Source organism: Microtus ochrogaster, linkage group LG7_11 (assembly GCF_000317375.1).
Source record: "Microtus ochrogaster isolate Prairie Vole_2 linkage group LG7_11, MicOch1.0, whole genome shotgun sequence".
Classification (NCBI taxonomy): Eukaryota; Metazoa; Chordata; class Mammalia; order Rodentia; family Cricetidae; genus Microtus; species Microtus ochrogaster.
The window spans coordinates 21,506,947-21,531,376 of record NC_022032.1 but is presented as its reverse complement, the minus strand read 5'-3'; the positions used below and the strand labels follow the sequence as shown (position 1 = coordinate 21,531,376).

Below are 24,430 nucleotides of genomic sequence, written 5' to 3'. Positions count from 1 at the left end.
AAATTATTTTCTATAATCTTAGAGTATGAACTATGAATTATTAGCCAAATACTAATAAAGAAGCCACAACGCGAAAGAAATACTGTAATTCTAGAAATGCTTTCTAAAACATCTAATTTTTGACTAATACATTACAATATAGGCTCATATCTGGGATGTCAAAGTAAAGGCCTTGGTTCTTTCTGGGACAAACACTTGTTGTGATGTACATGTCTCCAATTCAAAGCTTTAAAATTGCCCCTCATGTGATACTGACTTTAAACCTCTGAAGAAAAATGACAGACACCAAAACATGGAGAGCCATCCCATATGCATGGACTGCGAGACTTAATATTATGAAAATGCTGGGTTTTATCCAGAGCTGTTTGCATATTCGGTGCAATCCCCACCATAGCCCCATCTCGTTTTCCACAGAGATAGAAAAAGCTGAAAGGGACTCGCTCAAACTCCAATTACTATACATAGCATTTCCATGAATAGTCCAGGAAGTTACAGACAGCTCTCTCTGCGGAAACTCCGTGGGAAATGAAATTCTTTTTCTCCAGCTCAAGAAAGAGTGCTCTAAATTATGCACACCCGTGAATGTGCAACTTCAAGTGTCCTGAGGCTAATTGCAGATGAAGCGCACGTGTTGTGTCCTGGCGTGGTGGTTCACGCGCTTGAGAATTAGAAGCTAAGGGGCTGTCAGATAAAGTTCAAGGCCAGCCTGTTCTACGCGTAGCAAGTTCCAAGCCAGCCAGGGTTGTTTTTTGAAAAGCGTGTATTGTGTTGTGCGCTTATAAACATTTGTTTAAGGATGTATATGTATACAGCTGGATTTTTGCATGAGATGCATTAACACACAAAATTAGGGGAATGAGAAACGCAGCTTCACCTTTCTTACAATCGCACCATTATTTCAGCACAGCGCCCATAATATCAATCCTTCTTTTCTGCCACAGTGTATGTATTTGTGTAGGGTATGCTTTTTCTTAAGCCTTAGTTATTAGAGTTCCTTCCTCTGGCTTATTCAAGATCAGCAGAGCAAACAGCTGTTTCTAAGTTCACTGTTTAAACATGAGATATGCTATAAAGCAGCCCGGTTTGAACATTTCTCTGTTCCTGGGGAACATTAAATAAATCAACCTGAAATAATTAAAATTGGCCAGCCCCTCAGAATAGTCACTTGAGTTTTGAAAGTCAAAGTCTTTGGGACCCTTTATAAAACTGTCCATTTGACTGTTGCCAAGGAATCAATTGACTTTCTTCTCCCCGGTGGCCGGTTTATTCTCCTGGACAGTTGGAAGCCTAAGGAAGCAGTTCTGAGCTCTGCAGCTCCTGTACTATGTGTGGTGTGTTAGTGCGTTTGCCTGAAGGCTGTTTCAGAAAAAGGGGGCAGAAACCTGTGGTCTAAACTCCCTTACCACTTTTTGGTTTTATGCTGTACGTGACCTTGTATGAGTAACTTAACTTCTCCAAGGCTCAGCGTCTGTTGGTAAAATGAAAGACTCGAATTGGAAGATTTCTAAAACTTCTTCCTTCGCTGTGTTTCCGTGATAGACAAGTTTCTGCCACCATCAGAAACTTGGAGCGAAGTTTTTTTAAGCCTGGGTGTGATGGCATATGCTTATCATGCCAGCACCTGAGAGACAAGACAAGAGGTTTGATAGTTAAAGGCCACAAGGTCTGTATGACAGGACTAGCTGCCCCCCTAAAAAAAGCAAAAGTTGATTGAAGACATAGACAAGATTCTGAGTTCCCACAACTTAATACCAGAAAGAATTAAACAGCTGGATAGATAAAACAGCTGGACAGACAGTCTTAGCTTTTCAGAAGTAAACTACCAAGATACCAGAAAAAAAAAAGAGTATTTGCATTTTTACATGGCTGATCAAAATAGTAAACCACTGAAAAGAACCATAAGAAACCTTTTCTTCTACGGCTTTTACACAGCACCTTGTTAATACACTGAGGTTCAAAGCCGCTTGAGAAAGAACTTTAAAGTATATGACATGTATCCATGTGTGTATATAACACATGTGTATATAACACACACACAATAAATATTTATTAGTGATAGCATAAGAAGGTAACATCATGAGAAAATTTTCCTTAAAGGGGATAGAAATAGTTGCAATTTAGTGAGATCCACAGGCTGTGTCGATGTTGTCTCTGACAGCTCTCCAGAGTTTGAGACTGAAGAACTAGTCCAAAGCATTTCACACCGAAAAAGGCATAAGATCTTAAGAACCCTCCCCACGGAAGTCAGTCCCTCTACAGTTTCCGTGCGTGTGCAGAGCAAAGCTCAGACTTGCCCGTATATGATCACGTTACGCCTGAAGAACGAGCCATTTGATTTGGATGGAGATGGTTACAGTATGAAGAACATAATTCCCTTCAGGTGTTTTGATTCACTCTCCTGACGTCAGCTGTGGCATGCCATGACAACAGCCTTGATCTGTTAGATGGCGAGAAGCCATCAGCCACTTCACGGTTCCCGCCACTCTAGAGTTCCATTGTCGTTCAGGTCTGGTACAAATGCCCACCACTGTGTTGGCAGTGGTGACCAACTGTAGATTTGAAAGACCAGTTAAAACTCCAACTGTTCTACCCTTTCCGTTTTCAGTTACTGTATGGAATGCTAGAAGAGGAAAGTGCCTGTATTGGGCCACAAACGGAAACTTTTTCTCGCTTTTTGCCATGATAATATAAATATTTAAATCCGATAGGAAATGGAGATGACTTATTTGAAGTGGGGACACCCTTAAAATTTTGACGGTGTTCTCCTCTAACCATGAGAGAATAAAATTCCAGTAACTTTCAACAAATAGCTGGAGAAGTCATTATTTTCATCCTTGTAAGGAAATTTAAAATTTTTGAGTGCTAATGAAGTTAGCATATATTTTGCATCTGTTTTTCATATTACTAACCAAAGAACAAAAAATGCTTTTATGCAAATATTTCAATAAGTCCTATACTGAGTCACATATTAAATTCTCTTACTGCAAGAGTAGATGTCTGTGGTCTGCACAGTGGCAGACTATTTAAATATAATTCCCAGAAATTCCAACAACTAATTTTATTTTTATTTGACTGGATTAAGAAAACCATATAAGAATTTTTTTTCCTCCAATAACCATTGTATTTAAAAAATCACATATATTCGTGAGCTTTTCCAGTAGCTGTGTCTCAAAAGTAAAATGAAACTGGACAAGTGTATAGCAGCAATACAATCAATGCACTTTTTAAGGAAGTTATTAGCTAAAAGGCTTATTAAAAACAACGCTGGAGTCTTTTTGGTATCTTCCAAATTCACTGGCCTTTGTTAAGAAAATTTTACTCTATTGTTGTCAATAATACTCTAGTTTAAATCCTCTGGCTCATTTCCTTTAACCTCCAATGTCTGTGGTTAATAACTATAGAAACAAAAGGTAGCTTCAAGGATGACTGCCGTCATGTCCCTAACTCTACATGCTGTTTCTCCATCCCAAGCCCATCTGTTAATCAGTTTATTCACTTTGATAAAGACTATAAAGGCACTTCATTAAGTATGTGTAAGCTGACCATGTTCGTGTAAAAATTCTACGAAAGTTCAGATGGTTGCGTTAGCCAGGAGAAGAATGTGGTGCATTGGTGGAAATAACCCTGGCTCCGCAGCATGGCACACCCGAGGTCATAGACCAACTGTACCACTGCCCTGGTGGAGGTCCTGCTAAAGAGTCCCCAAGAGTAGCAATGAATGACTTTCCCAAAGAGCTGCTTCCAGGATTAAGAATAATCCCAGTGCAGGCTAAACCGCAGTAGTTGCTATACGTAAGCATCAAGCAGGAGTAGATCTTAAGCATTCGTGGTCTGAGTAAGCTCACAAAGATTTCATGTTCATATCCCCATACTGCCAAAATTCACCAAACTTGTTATTGGTTAGGAGAACTGAATTTGGAAGGCTCAGAAGGAAGAGGACGATCATTTCAGCTTAAATACAAGGGGAGGCAGCAGGCGTTCCTCATCCTCAGATATCATGCCTGGACTTGCCAATCAAGAACTTCTTGCTCACACTGTATTTAATTGCAAAAGAGAAAAGCTTGAAGCAGCAGCAATACACGTGTTGTTTCTGGCCACTAACTGCTTCCCTTACCCTCACCTCCAGTACGACTTTGTGGAGCTCCTGGACGGCAGCCGGTTAATAGCAAGAGAGCAGCGGAATCTGGTGGATTCCGAAAGAGCCGAGAGAGCCGGGCGGCAGGCAAGATCTGTCAGCCTGCACGAGGCTGGCTTCATCCAGTACTTGGATTCTGGAATCTGGCATCTGGCTTTTTATAACGATGGGAAAAATCCAGAGCCAGTGTCTTTTAACACCATCGTTATAGGTAAGAGTCCACGTCGACACATCCTTTCCCACCTACTGCCTGAACTCAAACTAGCGTGGTTCCTAGTTGATGACGCTTATGTAAAGTGCACTGTTTTTGCGTTGTTCATTTGTGAATATACAGCAAGCACTGAAGCTCTGTGAGATATAAACTACTGTGGGGGAGAGAACACTTTAAAAACCTGCATTGAAAGCATCACTGCTTTACGTCACTCTGCAGATAACTTATATTTATATATGTTATTTATATTATATTTATATATTATATATTATTTATTCATCGATTTGAGGGTCATGGAGTGTGCTATGCGTAGCTGCATCACCATCTGACTAACGCGAAAAGAATGACCACTTCTGAGAGAGGCAGGAACCTCACAAATACTCCCTCTGTCTTCTTCAGAGTCTGTGGTGGAATGCCCCCGAAATTGCCATGGAAATGGAGAGTGTGTTTCTGGAACTTGCCATTGTTTCCCAGGGTTTCTGGGCCCGGATTGTTCAAGAGGTACGCAAGCTGGATTCTCTTCTTAAGCCGGTGTAAATAAGCTGTAGAAACCCATGCAATAAGGGAGGAGAAGGGGGGGGGTGGGAACGGCCCCTCACTTGTTCTGCGGGAGGCTCAACGGAAACCGTGGCCGCTGATCCTTCTGTCGTGTGTCATTTCACAGCAGCCTGTCCCGTGCTCTGTAGTGGCAATGGACAGTACTCCAAGGGCCGCTGCCTGTGCTTCAGTGGCTGGAAGGGCACCGAGTGTGATGTCCCGACGACCCAATGCATTGACCCGCAGTGTGGGGGTCGTGGGATTTGCATCATGGGCTCTTGCGCTTGCAACTCGGGATACAAAGGAGAAAACTGTGAAGAAGGTAAACATGTCAATATTTACAGAATCCTATTGTTATTGCCATAAAGAAAGAGATTAAATCTGTAATCTTCAGTTTGGCAAATGAATCTCTCTTTCACATGCTTCTTTATGAAAGCAATTTTATCTCCATAGTTATGAATGCATTGTTTTTTTTAATGCTCTGACTAATAAAAAGAACGAATACCAAAAAACCCTTTTGCTCTGTTTCTGTAGTTTGAGTAATTCTACTTTTATCTTATTTATTTATTTATTTGACTTCGAGAAAGCAAGCAAGGACTTGTGTCTTTAAACCCAACAAAAGACTGACTTGTTGATGTTACTTTTTAGCTTTGTACATTGATGCTGACTTCTTTGGCATCTCTAGAAAGAAAAAACAATTGAATGTAATGTAATGAATAAGAACAACACTGTGGGTTTGTGGGATTCTGCCATCACTTTATGTGATGTTGAGAGTGGAGCTACTATACTATAAAGTGCAGTTACACTGCAGTTTTGGTTTTGGATTTTTTGTTGTTGTTGTTGGGTTTGGGGTTTTTTTTTCGGTAAACAAAAAAAAGCACCATTTTCGTTCTCCAATCAAATTGATTTTATTGATCTGAACTCACAAAGTAATGCAATTAAGTCCCTGGAATTAAATTTTCAGGCCATTGACCGTACAAGTGTAAAGTTTTATTGAGTCAAATTGCTAAATTAAATCTCATCATCTAAAGCACATTAAAGTGAATTAAGAAGGATAGAGTGTGCAACTCATTTATTTCTGGAACAATTTGAGGCTCCCGTTCAGCTGTCAGTGCTCAGTGGTCATGGAGCAGGTCAGGATGTACAGGGTCTGCTCTTGAAAAGGCAGGAGTTCTGACTGCTTAGGCAGAACCCAGAGCAATTGCCTGAACCTCCAAGAGCAAGTCTGAACCATGAAAGACAAATCCTTGCAAGGGTCTCAGTTACCTAAATGACATCAGGTTGGTTCTTAATGTGTGGCTGGATTACAGCTCTCTGCTTTTTCAGAAATGAGCTCTTAAGAATGGTGGGTGGGTGGAAGTTCGATTGACCAAAACATTCGCATGGACTAAGAGTTGAGTCTTTAGCCTGCATGTACTATGGTCCCGTTTAGCTTGACTAAAACGGTTCTCATCTTTTGACACCAGCGGACTGTCTAGACCCTGGATGTTCTAATCATGGGGTGTGTATCCATGGGGAGTGTCACTGCAATCCAGGATGGGGTGGCAGCAACTGTGAGATACTGAAGACCATGTGTCCAGACCAGTGCTCAGGCCATGGGACGTACCTTCAAGAGAGTGGCTCCTGCACTTGTGACCCAAACTGGACTGGCCCCGACTGCTCAAATGGTGAGGTTACCTAATGTGAATATTTATAGTAATTTACTTAAGATTTGGAATATTTGACTTTCTTAACCTTAGTAAGAAACTTTATCAATAGCAATAAATACAATGGTTTTATTTTTATTGAACTGTATATTTTTTATCTGCTCCACTCCCTTCCTTCCCCTCACCTTCTGCCCTCTCCCATGAGCCCTATGCTCCCAATTTACTCAGAAAATCTTGTCTTTTTCTACTTCCCATGTAGATTGGATGGGATATTTGACTTTCAAAAGCACACTTTGGTAAACTTAATTATGTAATCAAGTGGGGTTTTTTTAGAATATAAATGATCCAAGCAATAAAGTAGTTATTCTTTATAAGAAGAAAATAAGCTAAAACAATAATAAATAAATAGAAGGAAATAAGCTCAGGTAATTTATTATGAAAGATTCTCTCTTCTCAATGAATAAGAAAAATGTGGTACATTTACACAATGGAGTACTACACAGCAGAAAAAAATAATGACATCTTGGAATTTGTAGGCAAATCGATGGATTCAGAAAACGTCATATTGAGTGAAGTAACCCAGACTCAGAAAGACAAATACAATATGTACTCACTCATGAGTGGCTTTTAGATATAAAGCAACGAAAAACCAGCCTACAATTCACAATCCCAGAGAACCTAGACAACAGTGAGGACCCTAAGAGAGACATAAATGGATCTAAACTACATGGGAAGTAGAAAAAGACAAGATCTCCTGAGTAAATTGGGAGCCTGGGGATCATGGGAGAGGGTAGAAGGGGAGGGGGGAGGAAGGGAGGAGAGCAGGGAAAAATATATAGCTCAATAAAAACAATTTTAGAAATTCTCTCTTCTCTAGTATTGGAGAGGATTGCCTTTTATCTGCATAGGACAGCCCTATCTTTAGTCTCCCTGGATGGAAATATCGATTTGCACCAGGATCTGTATGTCTGTCTCCAGCTTGAGGATGGAAGCCCCGTTAGGAGTAGGTGCTTGGCATAGTTGAAACAGGGCCTCGTGTAGCCCGAGCTGGCCTCAGATTTACTGCATAAGAGAAAGTGACCTTGTCTTCACAATCCAATCTCCATCTGGGACATGGGTATGTGCCAGCAAGCCCAGAAATGCGGGCGCTTTTTACCATGTACGGATAATCCGCAGCTTCAAACAATCAAACTTATCTGACAGGGAACCCGGTCTGCTCTTCGGGCTGATGAGAGAGGGGGAGTTGATTGGGGGAGGGGGAGGGATATGGGAGGCGGTGGCGGGGAAGAGACAGAAATCTTTAATAAATAAATAATAAAATAAAAAAATAAAAAAAACTTATCTGACAACAGAAGGCTAAACATGATCACACTAAAGAGTATGTGTGTGACTATTATATGCACTAGTTCAACGTGGATTTTAAATTATGATTATAAGGGAATGACAGTAATATTATCCACTAGTATGCAGACATTTGCGCATATTCAGACATTGCTGAAATGGACATTGTACAAAATGGAACTTGCTGATTTTTTTTTTCAATCTAATTTTTCTTTCTTTCTTTTTTTTTTTTTTTGTAATACTGGTTACAACTTCAGAACTAATTCCATGATATTCCCAGTCATTAGTCACACAGTGTGAGAAGATGCCATTCAGCATAGAAAACTGCAGTTTTAATTGGGAGCTAAGATGAACACACGTGAAATAATTAGACGCCAGTATAATATCATACCAAGTGTTACATCGAATAATTCGCTAAACTCAGAGGAGTGATTCCATCTTGACGAACCTTGAAAATTTTCTCAGGGACTTCTATTAACACTTTTGCCTTCATTTAAACATGGCAGTCTCAGGAGAGGGGCAGGAAAGGAGCCGTTTGTGACTGAGGAAACCGTTGGAACATGTCTAAGGACTTGGACTGTGAAGTCAGAAACATGTGTTCATCACCAAGTCTATTTCATGGATCTTTAGTCGTTAGAAAATTACTGTGTGTCTCAGTTTGCTCATCGTAAAACCACGGAATGATCCTCTCTGAGGGGCTGTGGGGATGACTTGGTGTATGTAAAGAACTTGCTATAAGCTGGGCATCGTGGACACGCCTCTACTCCCAACTCTCCACAGGGTGAGGCCGGAGAATCAAAGGTTCAAAGCCAATCTGAACTTTATATCAAGATTAATATAAAAATTTTTTAAAATTGAATAAAAATTAAACAAAAACAAAGCGAACTTGCTGCAATAAATACAATTAAGTAGCACCATAAGATGTGATATTTTAATAAGAAAATCCAAATTCTACTCCTACCACTCCTGCAGCTGAGATTTAGAAGTCACAGTTGTAAGGAAGTTATAACTGTGAGAATATTACAATAACACTGGGACAGTATGGGAAGAAAGAATAACTGCGGTAGACAAGTAGGTGGTCCCCATTATACAAAATCCGCTGGCAGCCGTGGTGTGCTTGCTAAGATGAGGGTGGTCTCAGGCCCGACGCTAAGTAATGCCAGTTGAGTTTAGACAACAAGCAGGAAGACGTCACCGAAGTGTGGCCCGATGAGACAGTAAGTCGTCCGGAATCAACAGAAATGGGAAAGATTCATAGGGGCAGTGCTGTAAATGAAGAATAGACGACAGTTTCTGAAAAACTAAGGAACGGAAGTTTGGGGAGAAGCGTGGAAAGTCCAAAGCAGGGGAAGCTGGAGGCCTTTACCAGTGTCTAAAAGTCCAAAGCAGGGGAAGCTGGAGGCCTTTACCAGTGTCTAAAAGAGGCCATGGTGTCAGGAGAAAGACACAGGCTACAGCAGAGACCTCTTGGAATTAGTGGGAAGGGGAGAAAATGAAGGGAACTCAAACAAAAGTAAATGTTTGAAAAGCAAAGGAGAAGAGGAGGAACAAAATGAAGGGTGAGAAGGGGGAAGGAAAACTCTTATTTTTTTCCAGCAGTGCCGGCTAAGTGCGGGTGTTCTGTGCAAAGCCTAGAGGTGGGCAGTGCCCTTCTGCTCCTCCTGCACCCTCGTCTCCTGCTTCTCAAATGTACTTAAGGTCATGGGGGTCCAACTGCTCATGTTCAATCCACTTCTATTGTTTTTTCTTCCAGCTCTGGGTGGGGGACCCGGGAACCTTAAGCACACTCGGGCAAGAGCTCTCCCACTGTGTCTCACCCCTAACTCTGGATTCTGCTTTTAGATCAGTCATTCAGTTGCCTTCTCTAGGTAGGGCAAGGTGTATAGCTTCCCTGTGCCTCCATTTGGTGATTTACAAAGTGGGGATAATAGCGCCATTACTAGTTCAGATGCCATTACTAGGGTGGTCGTTAAATTCAGATGCAGGCTAAGAGAGAAATGGCCGTAGACTACAGCCTCAGGCACAGTGGTAACCTTGATGCCGTGGTAGTGCTGGGGGCGTTAGCAAACAGTAGGAGTTTGTAGAGATGAACTATATAGCCTGTTTCCATTCCTGTCTATTCAGAGGAGCTTCCACTGAAAAGTAATCTCCATGCTCCCCAAATCTCAGAGCCATGGAATGAAATGATGTTCTTCATTAATCTGTCCTGGTAGTATAAAGTAAAGCAAAATATTGCCCTGCAGATCCTTCACATGGTTGGTTTATTTTTTTCCCTAAAGATTTATTCATTTATTTGTGTGTGTGTGTGTGTGTGTGTGTGTGTGTGTGGTCTGTATGTATGTGTGTGTACCACGTGCTTGCCCAGTGCCCACAGAGCCCAGAAGAAGGCACTGCATCTTTTGGAAGTGGACTTCCAGACAGTTGTGAGCCAGCATGTGGATGCTGGGAACTGGGCCCAGGACGGCTGCCAGAGAGGCCAGTGCTCTTCGCTGCTCAGTCTTCTCTCCAGCCACAGACCACTGTCAGTCAATTTTAAAGACAGGGTTGGGGGAAACGAGGAAACTATCAGTTCTGCTTTCCTGGCATTTTGAGAAACTTGGGTCGCATCTCTTCTCCCCTGGGACTCAAAATCTACCAGGCAGATTCATCCCTGATATAAGTAGAATCCTGGAAATAAGGAAATTTTCTATAGCTAATTTGTAATAGATTCACAAAGTTCCTTTTTAATCCAAAACTGGATTTTCTCATTTCCTATCTCTCGGTCTCTCTTCCCTCCCTCCCTTCCTCCTCCCCTCACTCACTCCCTCCCTAGGACAATTTTCTCTCTTCCCTCCCTCCCTCTGATTGACCCTCCATCAATAGCACAGACCTCTCAAAGCAGACAGAATTTATTGTATGTGTATGCCTGCTTTGTTGAAATAACAGCCCAAATTTTTGGTTAGAAAATTCATGACTGCCAATAAATGACATCTTTAGATAAATAAGAAAATCATAAAATGGAGTCTGGATTGTATAAGGGCCTAAAGATTTTAGGAAATCTTTTCCAACTGATGTTTATCAAGCCAAGCGTGAGTGCAGAACACTGTTCGTATTCATTTGGTTTGGCCAGTTTTCTTAAGAAATACATATTTTCATTATAAGAATCAAAATAAGTATTTATTTATTTCTGAATTGTTACTTAGTTACACTTCTAGTTCCTGTACACAAAAAAAAACAAAAAACAAAAAAATTCATTTCACAAAGAAAACTCAGTTCAGTTATATAGGGATGTGTAAGTCTCTCTCTCTCAGGAGGGCAGGTCTAATAATACTTCCTGTAAAGTAACCCACGCTGAATGACATCATTTCCAGTTTGCTTCACAGTCAGGTCCCAGCCGCAGAGAAACAGATGGAGTGCCCACTGGTTTTGTTCCATGAGAATCTTACACACTGAATGGCTAAAAATGGCATCCATCCTCATAAAATCATTTTGCCACAAATAGCGAAAAATAATTGTTAGTTCAAAGATGAAAGTGGCTATCCATCTCCTGTATTATCTTACGTGTTTAGATTTGATATTACCCACGCTGACATAATTACTTTATAGTTGAGAATCAAAATAAAAATTCTATCTACATTTTTAAAAACCCTTGAACTCTAAATACAACTAGAAAGGTGGTGGAGATCTTTGCTGTGTCCATCTTTATACCCTCCATTCAAAGCAGACGTGCCACACATTAAACTCAATGGACAGAGTAAATGAGAAATCAAGTGTTCATCTTTTGGAGAAGAAGATTAAATATTATAGAAAATATGAAACTCAATTATCAGCTGTAAAAAGACAGAAAACTTAAGATAAATAGCAATGACCTTAAAGTGTTCATGCTCGGCCTATAAGTGCGTCTTTTCTCGTGTCCGCCCAGTTCATCTGACCGACAGCTTATCCCAATATTATTGTTCACTTACATATGTGGCTGAACATTTACTATAAATCTAACGTCTTTAACCAAATGAATCCTAAAGGGGAAAGGCTGCCAGCCACCTCCTTTGCCATTGTGAAAATGACCTTCGGATATCTAGATTCAATAAGAGTGTCGAATTTATAAGCAGAGCGTTGGGTAAAGCTATTAAGAGAAAAATGAATTATTTGTGTGAGAAAGTTTACAGGTTTGGAGGCCGCCGAGTTTCCCTGTCTCCATCAGCGGTGTGTCCATTAATTAGCCCTTCAATTCCACTTCAATTAAATTAACTCTAATTAATAAGTTCATTACAAAGATTGACGCACCTTGCTCAGAGCCAGTGTGTTAAATGCTGATAAACAACTTCTCCCTAATGAAAAATTGATTCCACTGAATGAAATGGGGACCTCCAAAAGGCACCCCTGTTCTGATGCTGAGTTCATGTTGTGTTGGCTCTGGAATTAATCAAACCATCTTCGCCTCTTAATCAAAAATTTAATTCAAAGGCTATAGAAAAACCAAGGATGGAAAAACAAACCAGAGACACAACTCTGTCCCAGTTAATGCCCTGAGTGTTGTTTGTAAGAAATGGTACAGTTCTTACAGTGCCTTACTGGGGTGTCAAAAGTAGATAAGAATGTGGGTAAGGATGGTGCCCGAGAAATATCATTTGGGGTCTGAGTGTAGAAATAGGAGTATGTGGCAATAGAAATGCTTACTTCTTTTATCATAAAGAAAAAAGGCAACCATTGCTTTTTTTTTTTATTCGTTAGAAATGGTTTTGGAATGAAAACTCAGACTGCAAAAGTAGTTTTGCAATCTGAGAATAAAATCCATAGTTAACTTTATACATAAAAATAAACACTCAAATGTCCTTCAAAGTTCCCTCTCCCTCTCTTCCTCCCTCTTTCTCAGTTAGACCTAGTTAAATAAAGCTCTTAAGAAAGCTTTATATAAAATAAAAAATTACTTCAGACGTCTGAATTCTTTTTAAAGGCTTAATCCAGTGTTACACAATTTGAAGGCATTTGGTCATTGTACGCCTTTCAAAAATCCCAACAGATGAAAATCTTTGTTTTTCAAATGACAGAGTCTATGTGTATATATATTATTAAACTGGCTTTCTATTATGTGGGCTAAGCAATTTGTAGCTGTCAAGAGTGCAAATTTACTAAATAGGAAAAACAACATTTCCCCTTATTTAGCCAGCATGCCTGCGTGTGTGAGCAAGCTAATGTATTTCTATAATAGAGCGGCCTTAAAGTTTCTGAATATTTAAAAATATTTAAGCCATGGCTTTAGCAACCAACCCGTTTCATTTCTCAGTAACTGTATATAATGCAACTTCTGTTAAATATTTGACACACTTAGCTACTCAAATATCTCTTCATTTTGGTGTCCATGTTTCTTTCTTGGCTGCCAATGAGTAGTCTTATATATTTATATATGATTATTCCATATACATAGTATTTCATGTATAATATCTCTTTATATATAAAGAAAATTTTCCAAGCACTTATTGTGTGTGTTTTATGTGCCCACATAGCCACATATAAAATTAAAGACTATGAAAGAACGTAAAATTCTACCATCCGCAGCTGCTACTTGGCAAAGCCGAAATGAACCTGGCGTGCGGTACTTGCGGTTTACAGTGACTTTGCTCTTTCACTTGGACAAATGCAAGAGGCCTTAATAATCCTCCTTCTCTCCCCCACCCATTCTTTTCTCTTGCCTGGATTCCTCTTTCTGGCAACGCAGAAATCTGTTCCGTGGACTGCGGCACACACGGAGTCTGCATGGGAGGCACCTGTCGGTGTGAGGAAGGCTGGACCGGCCCGGCGTGCAATCAGCGAGCTTGCCACCCGCGTTGTGCCGAGCACGGGACCTGCAAGGACGGCAAGTGTGAATGCAGCCAAGGATGGAACGGGGAGCACTGCACGATTGGTAGGCCCACCAGACTTCTAGTGCCTTCTGTAGTGCGGTTCTGTCTGCGCTGGACCCGAACCCACCTCCCCGATAGACTAGCGATCCACCCCCGAGCCCCGCCCCAACCCTTACACCGTACTTGTCTCGATCCTCCATCTCCCGTGAAAGAGAGCGAATTCTTGGCTGTCTTTCGACTTAGAAGATCACCTCTTCACATTCATTCTTTTTAATCTTCTCACATACGGGGAAGAGTTTCGTTTGTAATTACTGTCTACGTTTCACAATCATTTATTTCTTGTTAGAGGAACCTACCTGAATGTGAGGTGTAAGAATGGGGACATGTCGCTTGGTGTAATGGCCACCAAGAACATGGAGTCACAAAGAAAGATATTTCGGTGCTTGGTTTGTAAGCTGTTTACTTTGGTCAGCTGTGAGCCAGGTATGCTCAGCACCCAAGAGTCTCAACCGACCACCATGGCATGGCTTCATCTTACGTGCCAGCTGCTAGTGTTCCCTACTGATACTGCACCTCTTAATAGCAAGCATACCTTCTACTTGACATTTTTGTTCGTAAATTTTCCCAACTCCATGGGCTTTGTTGATCTACAGAATCACTCTTCTTAGTCTTTTGGTACTGTGAGTTTCTACTAAGGAGGTTTTTTGTTTTGTTTTGTTTTGTTTTTTGCCTTTCTATTGCGACTTCACTGGAAGTAAACCAGAATAAGCCCAAGCGTAGCTGTTCTTTGTAGGCCTGACACTTCTTCAAACACCTGGATGTTCACCAATACCTGGAAGCTGAATAAAATATCAAGCAGATCTTTCAGACCAAAAACAGTTTTTTAAAGAAAAAAAAATGGTAGGCGAGGGTTGTACTCACCGACATGTAATGCGAATTCAAAAGTGTCTAGAACAGATAAAATACTGCCTTTTCAGCATACTCAATACTCCCTTCCCATTCGAGTCACAGAATTAAAATGTTCAGCTAACAAAGTGTGTTAGAAAGGTAGAGGAGGTCATAATCCCTCACCTCATTAGAAATATCCATCATTGGTCGTAACTGACAGGCTGGCAATTTCAGAAGGTAAGGCACCGTGTTTTCTGAAATATTTTGTGGTCACAGGGTAAAATTTGATGAAACCCTTTGGGGGCATATCGGTAATTGAAACAATGTATTCTTCCAGTGTGTCTGTATGATGGCCTTCTTTTTTCTGCTTACAGGACTTGGGTAGCAAGAAATTGCATCATGGGAAACTTGAGATCACACGTGTTATAAGAGTGTCACAGTTCTGCAGTCATGTGCACATACTTAGCCCCACCCCATCCCACAGTTAAAATCCAATCTCTTTTTATAAGTTAGCACAGTTTTGTCTTTACCAACCCTATAAAAGGTTCTTTGCTATGTTGTTGGCCACCCTGAAATCTATTTCAAGGGTCCCACCACAGTCCTCGGTGTTTGGTGACCTTCTGTGATGACTCCAGGACTCGGAGGTCACTGGAGTTGTGACTGTAGTTTACAGAGATCAAAAAGAAGGGTGCATCCAAGTCTGGAGTCACGTGGAGTGCCAGCCTTTCTCCAGGTCAGAATGCACTAATGTGTATGCAGAAATCCTCCCAAGGGCTCCTTGTGGGCACAGGATATGCAGCAATGTAGGGAGCGTGCAGATTTTCAGATGTCACACAGGACCCAGCCCCACCAGTTCCTGAAGGTCCCGTCTGCATCATCATCTGTGCAACACCCTCACAAGTGACCTGTTGATGGTGAAGTCACAGCCTGATGTGGGGAAAGATTCAGTATGCCCAAGTCATCCACAGGCATACATGTTCACAGCCCTTGCCCCGGGTTCATCCCAGCTGTGATGTGGCTCTCCCTTCTGATCTCTGAGAGGCTTCTGGGACAGGGACCACATGAAGCTCATGTTGCCACATTAAGACAGAAAACAGTTGACAAGCAGGCTCTCTGTATCTCTCTTTGGACACTCAAAGGACCACACAGTACCCCTATGTCCAAACAGCTCCACCCCTGAATCTCGGAGTCCTCATACACTAAATATGCTTTTTGCATCTCACAAATGAATTCTAGCTAGGAGCAAAAGGCCTATATATCTGAGTATGTATCCTCAGAAGGACAACAAATAGATATGCATAGCTTAAAAAAAACAGAAATATATCAGAAAGCTTCTAATAGGCACATAGGACTACCACCCAATAGCTCCTCAGAAAGTTCTGCTGCGGCTCTGTCTTTACTGGCATTGGCAGGTTTATATAGTTAACAGTTTCCTACCAGTAAGTTCTTAAACAATGCTCTACTTGTTTGGAAACAAGGAAGATTTTTGTTAGTATACTGAATCTTTTTATTGCAGATGGATGTTTCTTGCCTTGCTGGTTGACAATTTCATTTTCTATTGCTTTTATTAATTGTGTTGCTTTCTACTCCAGTACAGGAAATAAAGGACCTGCTTGGACGTGAATCTTTTAAAAGATGTAGAGCCCCTTTAGAGCTGAGGCTATAGCTCAGTGGTAAAATGTCAGGCCAGTATACACAAGGCCCTGGGTTCGATTCTCAGCGCCACCAAAAAGAAAAGTGTAGAGACACTTTAAAATTCTACTCTGCTCTTTTGTGTCATTAGAATGAGTCTAGTTTTGTCACGCAAAGATGTGGTTGCCCTTTTTCTGTCTGCTCGCTAACTGTGTGTGTGCCACAGTGTAGCCCAGGGACCATTCGTGAGCTGCTGGCGAAGCAACCAGGAAACAGTGTAGCATTTTCTCATTTGGGACGGTTACTAGTCTGTGCAGTTCCTCTCAATTCAAACATATATCTGGCTAAAAAGAAACTGTCATCTTCGGAGAGACTGCTCATAAATCAACGAGATTTTCTTTTCCTTTCTCCATAGTATGTATCGGCTCGTAGACTACAGACAGGGAGGTTAATTGAAAGAGAAGTGGGGGAGAAATGAAACAGTTCGAAGTCTACACAGGTTCTCAATAGAAAACAAAAGAATATTCATTAGACATCTTACTATCTTCATAAACCCCGTTCATGCTTTCATAAAACCATGGGCATGTTGATAGCAAAATCGTCAGGGATCCGGCGTACCCACTGGCCACTGGCTCTGACCTCACAGGGTTCCGTCCTGGTATTTTTATTAGCCTGCTCATATTTTCCTCTTGTTACAAATCACGAGTCCGGTAAATTAGGCACGTTCCTCTCCAGGACTTGTGCCAAGTCCTGCTTTCTTGGGTTGCACTTCGCCTAGTGGTGCATGCAGACAGAAAATAAAGCAATGGGAGACTGGTTTGCAGCAACGTGGTGATTAAAAGAGACATCTTTCTCTGCCTCCGCGGAAGGCACTTGGGATGGTTGGGTCCTTTTATGAATGAAGAGGCAAGAGGCGTTTTACTGAAAGAGCCACCTCCTGTGGGCAGCAGTACATGTCATTAGCGTCATTTGAGAGTAGTAGCAGATAGCACTAATATAGCTGTGCAGTTGCAATAGCTTCCTTTTGGACTGTGGCTTATTTCTAGATGAAAGGATTATCCTACACATGTGCCCGTGTTTGTTTCTCATGAGCGAGCTAGGAAGCATGCAAGGATATTGCAGAGGACCCCTGAAGCAAGTCAAAAATCTGCGGAATGTAATTGAATGTCTTGCAAATGATTGTTGACATAATTTGGATGTCATGTGACTATCAGTATATGTAAGAAGGCTAAGCAATTCTGTACTGTGAGAATTGAGGCGAGTCAGGTTTAGAACTGCTCTCTGGTAATTCAAATCTGTGAACTGTGTGATCCTGATGAGTTATGACCAAATCGAGTGAGTTCCTATCACAGTGTTTAACTTTAACTGGGTTCGGAGCCTATAAACACAGGAAGGCAACTGGGCTGGTTCGGTGTACTCTCCTGGCAAAAGAAGGGCCAGCTGTATGTGGCTGGCCTGTACCTCAACTGAACTGGTCACAGAACCAGAAATCCTGCATCCGCGTGTGCTACGTGTTATTTCCAAGCAGAATGCAGAGCCAGTGGAAAGTCCCGGGCTGTGAGAACCCCTAATTGCCTCATTTTGAGTATTCATTAATCTATAATTTCCGCAAGGGCCTTTCCTTTTCAGCTTTTATTGAAAAGATTTTTCCCTGTTTTATCCATTTATATCTATTTGAGTGCACGGAAACTTGAGATGAGATTGAGTCCTGACGAGGCCATAAGGGTGTTGGCTAGCATTTGATTGTTCTCGGTTGTCACAGAGGACAAGAAAGCTCTCAGCAAGCTCTGTAGGTAGCTGTCCTCTCGAGCTGATCGATAGTTTCCATTTCTCCAGGGAACCAGAAAGGGAAGAATTGACTTACATCCGTCACAGAAGAGCCACGGGTTGGAGAGCATACTTAAATCTTAGAATAAGCCTCCTCTGAAATATTTAAATCTCCGTTTCAGTAAACCTCAACAATCCCAGAATTCTGTAGGTGTGGGGGTTGGGGATTTTTGTCTCCACTTTCGTGGTAAAGCTTTGGGATTCATTCTAGAAAGGGGCTGGTTCTTGGCTTTGTTCCGTTCCATCCGTCATCCCATAGGGTTAAGTCTCTTGGATCCTTGCCCTGTCTGAAGGACCCACGGGGTCATTTGTAGTTCTAGAATGTAGTTCTAGAATGGTCTCTGCTGAGTGTGTGAAGGTAGGAGACATAAGCACAGGGCTCCCTTGCTGCCTCCCAGTTTTCTTCTGCCTTTTCATTTGCCATAGGAAGGAATCATGTCCACTTGTTAAGAGGTCCTGAGATCTGCTTTGTAGGTACCTCCCGCCCCCATCACTTTTTACTTGGGAATTTGTTTCTCTGTCCACTGAGCATTGCTGTGCAATTTCTCTGTGATACGTACTGAGTACTGTTCCGTTTAAAAGGATCATTAACTGTTTTTATAATACACAGACCTCTAAGTCATTTCTGTGGTTCAGCACGGCCTGTGTCTTAAATGTCCTTAGCATCAGGTGGAGTCTTTCTAATGGCAGGTGATTATACTAATTGATATTTATGTAAGATTTTGAAGTACAGTTTTCAGATTTCTGAGAGCCGGAGGACTTGTGTCCTTGCTGAACAACTAAGTGACCTTGCACAATTCATTTACACTCTCTACGTTGTTTTCTCTTACGCCGATTGCGAATATCACATGCATCAAAGAATTGTTGGAATGAAACGAAATGCTGTTCTGTGAATTATAGCACGTACTCAGGTGCCTATAAAAGAGAGTTCGGTAGTTTTGAGTTTTAGTTGCCTTAATAAGTATGAGAGAGACAAACTGCAACCCAGACCACAGTTTAGGTGTTGACATTTAAAAAAACAAAACCAATGTGAAATCAGTGTGGTCTGGTACAGGCCTCTAATCCCAGCACTCAGGACGTAGATACAGGAGGATCACAAATTCAGGCCCATCCCTGATACATGGCAAAACACTGTCTTAAAAAGCACGATTAAAAACAAAAACAAAAAAAAAAGAACCTACCAAAGGCATTTACTTAAAGAGTTCATAGAATTCCCATCTTGTTGTAAGATAGAACCTTATGTCAGAGTAGATATTGTTTAAGAAGGGTCTGTATGTCAAGGGACTGGGAGATAGAAAGTTGTTTCTGAAAATCGAGATATAAAAACAAAGGTAGGGTGTGTAGTATGTTATTTTTCTTCTAGTAATGTCTCAATACAGAGCTGTCTATTGAACAGCATTGATTTTTCATGTACTTTGTGGCAGTTCAAATGGAAATTTGACCTAGGGGAAGCACTAATTCCTTAAAGCTACAGAAGACTGGCTATTTGATTTTATTCTAATTCCTCAGTATGATGGGAAACAAGATTGTTAATGATCACAAAAGCATGCTGGTTGTCTGCCCAGACACAACTCAGACACACTGTACTCTGCACACTTCCATTAAACAGCCAGGTTGCCCTTGGCTTTGGGACACTAAAGACGAGAAATGGGAAATTGCAGTGTAACAGCCGGGGAGTTATCTGCTGAGCAGTGTGGGAGAAAGGGGTCAAAACCTTTGCCAGTGTGGCCAGCCTAGGTTGCTGTTTCACTTCTTACCTCCGACAATAGTGTAAGAACAATAATTTCTGGTCAAAGGAAAGACTAAGTGACAGTTTTGAAAACTAAGAACTTATCAGCGCTTTGTTTACTTGACAAATTTAGTAGTTTTATAACTCCAATTTTTTTCTCTGTAATGTTTTCCCAACTTTGGAATTAATATAGTAAGACTGGATGGGATTTTTTTAAACGTATTCTTTTGTTCAAACACTATTTATAATCATCCTGTCCCCACCCCCAAAACAAGTGGCCTAAGTTACTAGTACACGGCTGTATTGCGCTGCCCTGGAAGCAATTTCCTGTCGGTCAGTGGGGAGTAGCGGGTGAGAGAAGGCCCATGCCTGAGTCTTGGACCATGCCAGCTTTACTGGAAAGCTGCCAGAGCTTAAGTCCCAGGGTCTGTCACTCATACTGACCGCTTAAAAGATCCCTCAAAGAGACCGTGACTTCATACAGCCATGTGTTGCTATGATGTTTACAAATTACTCAAGACCTCCGTCGCTCTTGTGTTCCTTTGCAGGAGAAGTCTCTTTGTGCATGGCAACCCTAGAACACCGATAGACGCTTCGACAGTCCCACTAAGGAAAAAGTGAACTAGGAGATACATTGAGTTTAGATGGGATGAGGGGTATGTTTATGGGGTATGAAATCATATTTCTGTCTGTGGTCGTTACTGAAAATATTCTAAAGGTATTCTCACCATCCCACCCAGTGACTTACCTAGAGCCATATACTATCACGGCCGGAGAGTATGTGAAGATGTGCCAGTCCGAGGAGCCTGCCACAGACAAATAATATATATAGATATAGATATAGATATAGATATAGATATAGATATAGATAGATATATCTTGGCATATATGCAAATAGAATTCTTATCACCTTACAGATAGAAATCTCTTTGAGTAATTTTCCCTGATTAGAATATATGAGATAGCTGGATGTGGTGGCACACACCTTTAATCCCAGCACTCGGAAGGCAGAGGCAGGCATATCTCTGAGTTCAAGGCCAGCCTGGTCTGTACAATGACAGGTAGAATTACACAGAGAAACCCTGTCTTTAAAAGAAAAAAAAAGACATGTTGGATAATAGAACTTATATAATTTCATATGTGTTGTAACATGTTTAGATAAGTCATTCTCTTGTGAGGAGTTTACCAGGAAATTTGTTTTTAACAATGAGTTCATCAATGGTGAAGTCACATGTGCTAGGAAGTCCAGCATGTCACACAATCATATGAGCCCATTTGAAAACGGTTTCCTGTTAATGTGATATGGCTTACCGACATCTGCAGAGAAAACAAAAAAAAGGTAAAAAACTGTCTTCAAAGAAGGCATGAAGCAGGCTAGCAAATGTCATCAGTTCACAGGATATCAGACCAACCTGTTACACAATAGGAAGTCCAGAAATCTGTACATAGTGCCAACAATTTACATGATACTATCGATAACAATTGTGAATTATTGTTATTGAACAATAATCAATTTTGAAGCCAAATGAAACTTTTCTAATCAATAATGAAAATCATGTTATACCTCACATTGAGTAGAGATGAAATTATCTCCCTCAACTGTACAGTCATGTTGCAAAATTGCTGTTATTTTAAGGAGGCAAGGTGTGTGTCATCCCATAATAATAGAGAAAGTGGCTGTTAGTGACCTGGCGGGCGTTTAATAAACATTGCCTTCTCTGGTATTTGTGCTTTTCATCAACTGAAAAATTTTCAGCATCATGGTGATTTTTCTTGTTCCAAATAATTCTTGGCTTGTGCCCAGCACTTCCTCTGCCTTCATGTTGTTCTTCTTAAAGAGGGGCCACCTCTCAAGTTAACAAAAAGTTTCAACCCCCACCCACCCCCACAAAAAAAAAACATTGTGTCTACTCTGGCCCCCACTGTATTCTGTGCTGTCTATGACATCATAGGACCTTACAGAGGTCTCCTGTGCCTCTGTTTCCCCAGCTGTAAAGTGGGATGAAAATAACTCCATCCCTCCTGGAGTTGCCGAGACTCTTGGGTAGGTTAAAACTGTATTGGTCACAGAGTAAAGACCACACAGAGGCTCCTTAACCATCACTGCTGGTCTTGGAGCCTTTGGGCCGACACTAATGGCAGACTGACTGAGGCTAATGCTTTCTTCATGAGTCACCGCCCAGCCTCTGCTCATTCCCTCTGAGAAACAGGGAAGCCTACTGGGTACAAGAACTAATCCCATCTTCCCAGTGATGGCTCTGTGATCTGCCATCCATGGCGCAGGATGGGTCGTCATGGGGCTGTTGGGTTCAGAGTTGTTTGGGAGGAAATTTTTCTAAGCCTCTGGGCAGTGGAAAGTCAGACAGGCTGAAAACCCTCCTGTGAAGTGTACAACATGGGAGTAGCATGCTAGTCTACAGTCTCGATAGTGCTAAATTGATAAAAAGTTGGATTACCTGGAGGATACTGGTTCCTGGGGGAGTGGAGGAAAGCCCCCTTCCGAGCTCATTGGGCGTCATCCATTTTCTGGAAACCAATCTGGTTTTCTAAATGTCTGATTTCATCTGTTGAGATAACCTGAGTGTCCATCTGGGGCCTCTCCACTATCATCTTTCTCATTTGAGCCCTGATTTATTCAGCGAACAGTTTTATATGCACCACTGTATCCTCCATAATGCCTTCAGAATTGATATTTTTCTCGAATGAGGTCATTTGGTCTCTGCCACAAGTGAAAACTTGTTTTTTCTGCGAGCCCTCTGAGAGACAGACGCCCTTGTTGGTCAAGATGTCAGCATCATCTCTGCTCCAGCTCCGTACTCTAAAAGGTGCATCAGAGCTGTTTGTCTTAACCACTCGGCCCGTTTTCACTTCTGGGAAGAGGGAAGAAGTGCTGGCTGGCTGCGTTGTCTATGCGGTCGGAAGCGTCTGTTTTGATGTGGTTGATCTGACCTTCAAATGCTTCTTCTCCCTCCCTGTGAACTCTTCCTTGGTATCAGTTTGATTGTTTCTTTTTTTTTTTACAGTATTAATTTCATAACAAAACGATATGACGTTGTGGGTTCAACGCAGGGATAGCCGGGGTTACGAGCAGTGGCAGGGCCGTGCTTTCTGCCAGTCTTTTAACTTGCTGGTCTATAACCTGACGGCTCAGAGTCGTCAACTAACACAAACTACTTTAATGGTTCTGGTGAGACTTGATTAAGTTGGACTCTGTTTCTGACATGGTTGAGTCTCAAAACTATGCCTGTCACAGCCTTTGGGTCACTATATTTCTGCTTCTGTGATCCATACCCGTAAAACAACAGCGTTGTAGTAATTTTCACCCTTCTGTGAAGTTCATGTGTAATGCATTATAATGTTAACACCGTAGTATTCTCTTCTGCCTTTCTGCATCCTCATAGACTTCCAATGTGTGATGTATGTATGGTAACGTTAGGGATATATAAAGTACCAAATGATTTAATGGTATCTCATATCATCAAATCCTCAAACAAGAGTTTTCATTTGCCTTTCTCACTTGGCTTGCTATAGACTTGGTAAAATCATCATCCACTGGGCTGCCTTGGCAGGTTTTCTCTAGTCATGAGGAGAGCTTATTTCTTAGGGTACCCATTTTTTTTACCCCTAAGGATGGGGTGAAATGTGAGCATAGCGTTTGCTGCTGGAGTCCCCGTGTCTTTGGTCCAGGCTCACTGGTTTCTGTGCCATCCTGGATGCTGTGATACCGGAGGAGGCAGAGTCTCTTTGACGTGAGAATGTCCATCTGAAAGCAGCAGTACCACTGAGAGATGTATTGCTTCGTGCGGTGCCTTCATGACAGGTGCATTGCTTAGGGGTCTGCTAATGTGTCCCGTGCTTTAGCGAAGGATCAACGCTCAGAACATCTGAAAGTCAATTGTGAACGTTGGTGAATGGCTTGTGGGTGCACGGATCTCAGATGATTTACACATTGCCTGTAAGGACGGAGCCTTTGAGATCTTGCAAAGAAATCTTTCTCGCCTACTTTCCTGGCCCTGATATGATAAACAAATTCAAACTTGTGCTGATTTCAGATTCCTCTAAAGTCTACCTCCTCTGTTAGAACTCGGATCCCTAATCGGTGCCTAAGTTAAGCCTTTCCTGCCTCACTTACTGGAAGGCATCCCGACTTCAGAAGTGTCAGCTTTCAGATAAAATAGAGAGGTAAAACCCCTGAGATTTTTCTCAACTGGAAGCCGTACAGAGGATGCCGGTGATTCGTGTCACTTTATGGTCTCTTGGATTTCATGAACTCCGTCTCATGCTTAGATCTGAAAATGTTATTCCTTCTTCTCTTACTGTCATCTGTTTATTCCCCACCAGAAACTTCGTGCTTTCCTAGTTAGCTTCCTTTGGGACTCAAGTACTCCTTGTGTAGGTGATCTATACGACGAGGAAAACAACTTGTAAATCATAATCTCCAAGGATTTGGGGGTGCTGCTAGAGTTTGAACTCAAGATTTAACACGAACAGGTTCTTCAGCTGCTCTGTCTCCCAGCCCTCAAGATTGTTTTAGCCAGGAAATGGTGGAGCACACCTTTAATCCTAGCACTCAGGAGGCAGGTGGATATCTGAGTTCGAGGCCAGCCTGGTCGACAGAGCCAAGTTCTAGGCAGCCAGGGTGGTTACACAGAGAAACCCTGCCTT

General features: G+C 41.7%; 1 protein-coding gene across 5 annotated transcripts in view; it reads left to right on the top strand.

Moving 5' to 3' along the window:
• The window catches only part of Tenm3 (teneurin transmembrane protein 3), a 1,721,676-nt gene that overhangs the window by 1,597,989 nt on the left and 99,257 nt on the right, over positions 1-24,430 (top strand). For all 5 annotated transcript variants that reach the window (XM_026786916.1, XM_013352002.2, XM_026786915.1 and 2 more), the window contains 5 exons: positions 4,127-4,346; positions 4,746-4,847; positions 5,011-5,205; positions 6,350-6,550; positions 13,566-13,751. In XM_026786916.1, coding sequence (XP_026642717.1) covers positions 4,127-4,346; positions 4,746-4,847; positions 5,011-5,205; positions 6,350-6,550; positions 13,566-13,751 — 904 coding nt within the window. The remainder of the gene's footprint in view (positions 1-4,126; positions 4,347-4,745; positions 4,848-5,010; positions 5,206-6,349; positions 6,551-13,565; positions 13,752-24,430) is intronic.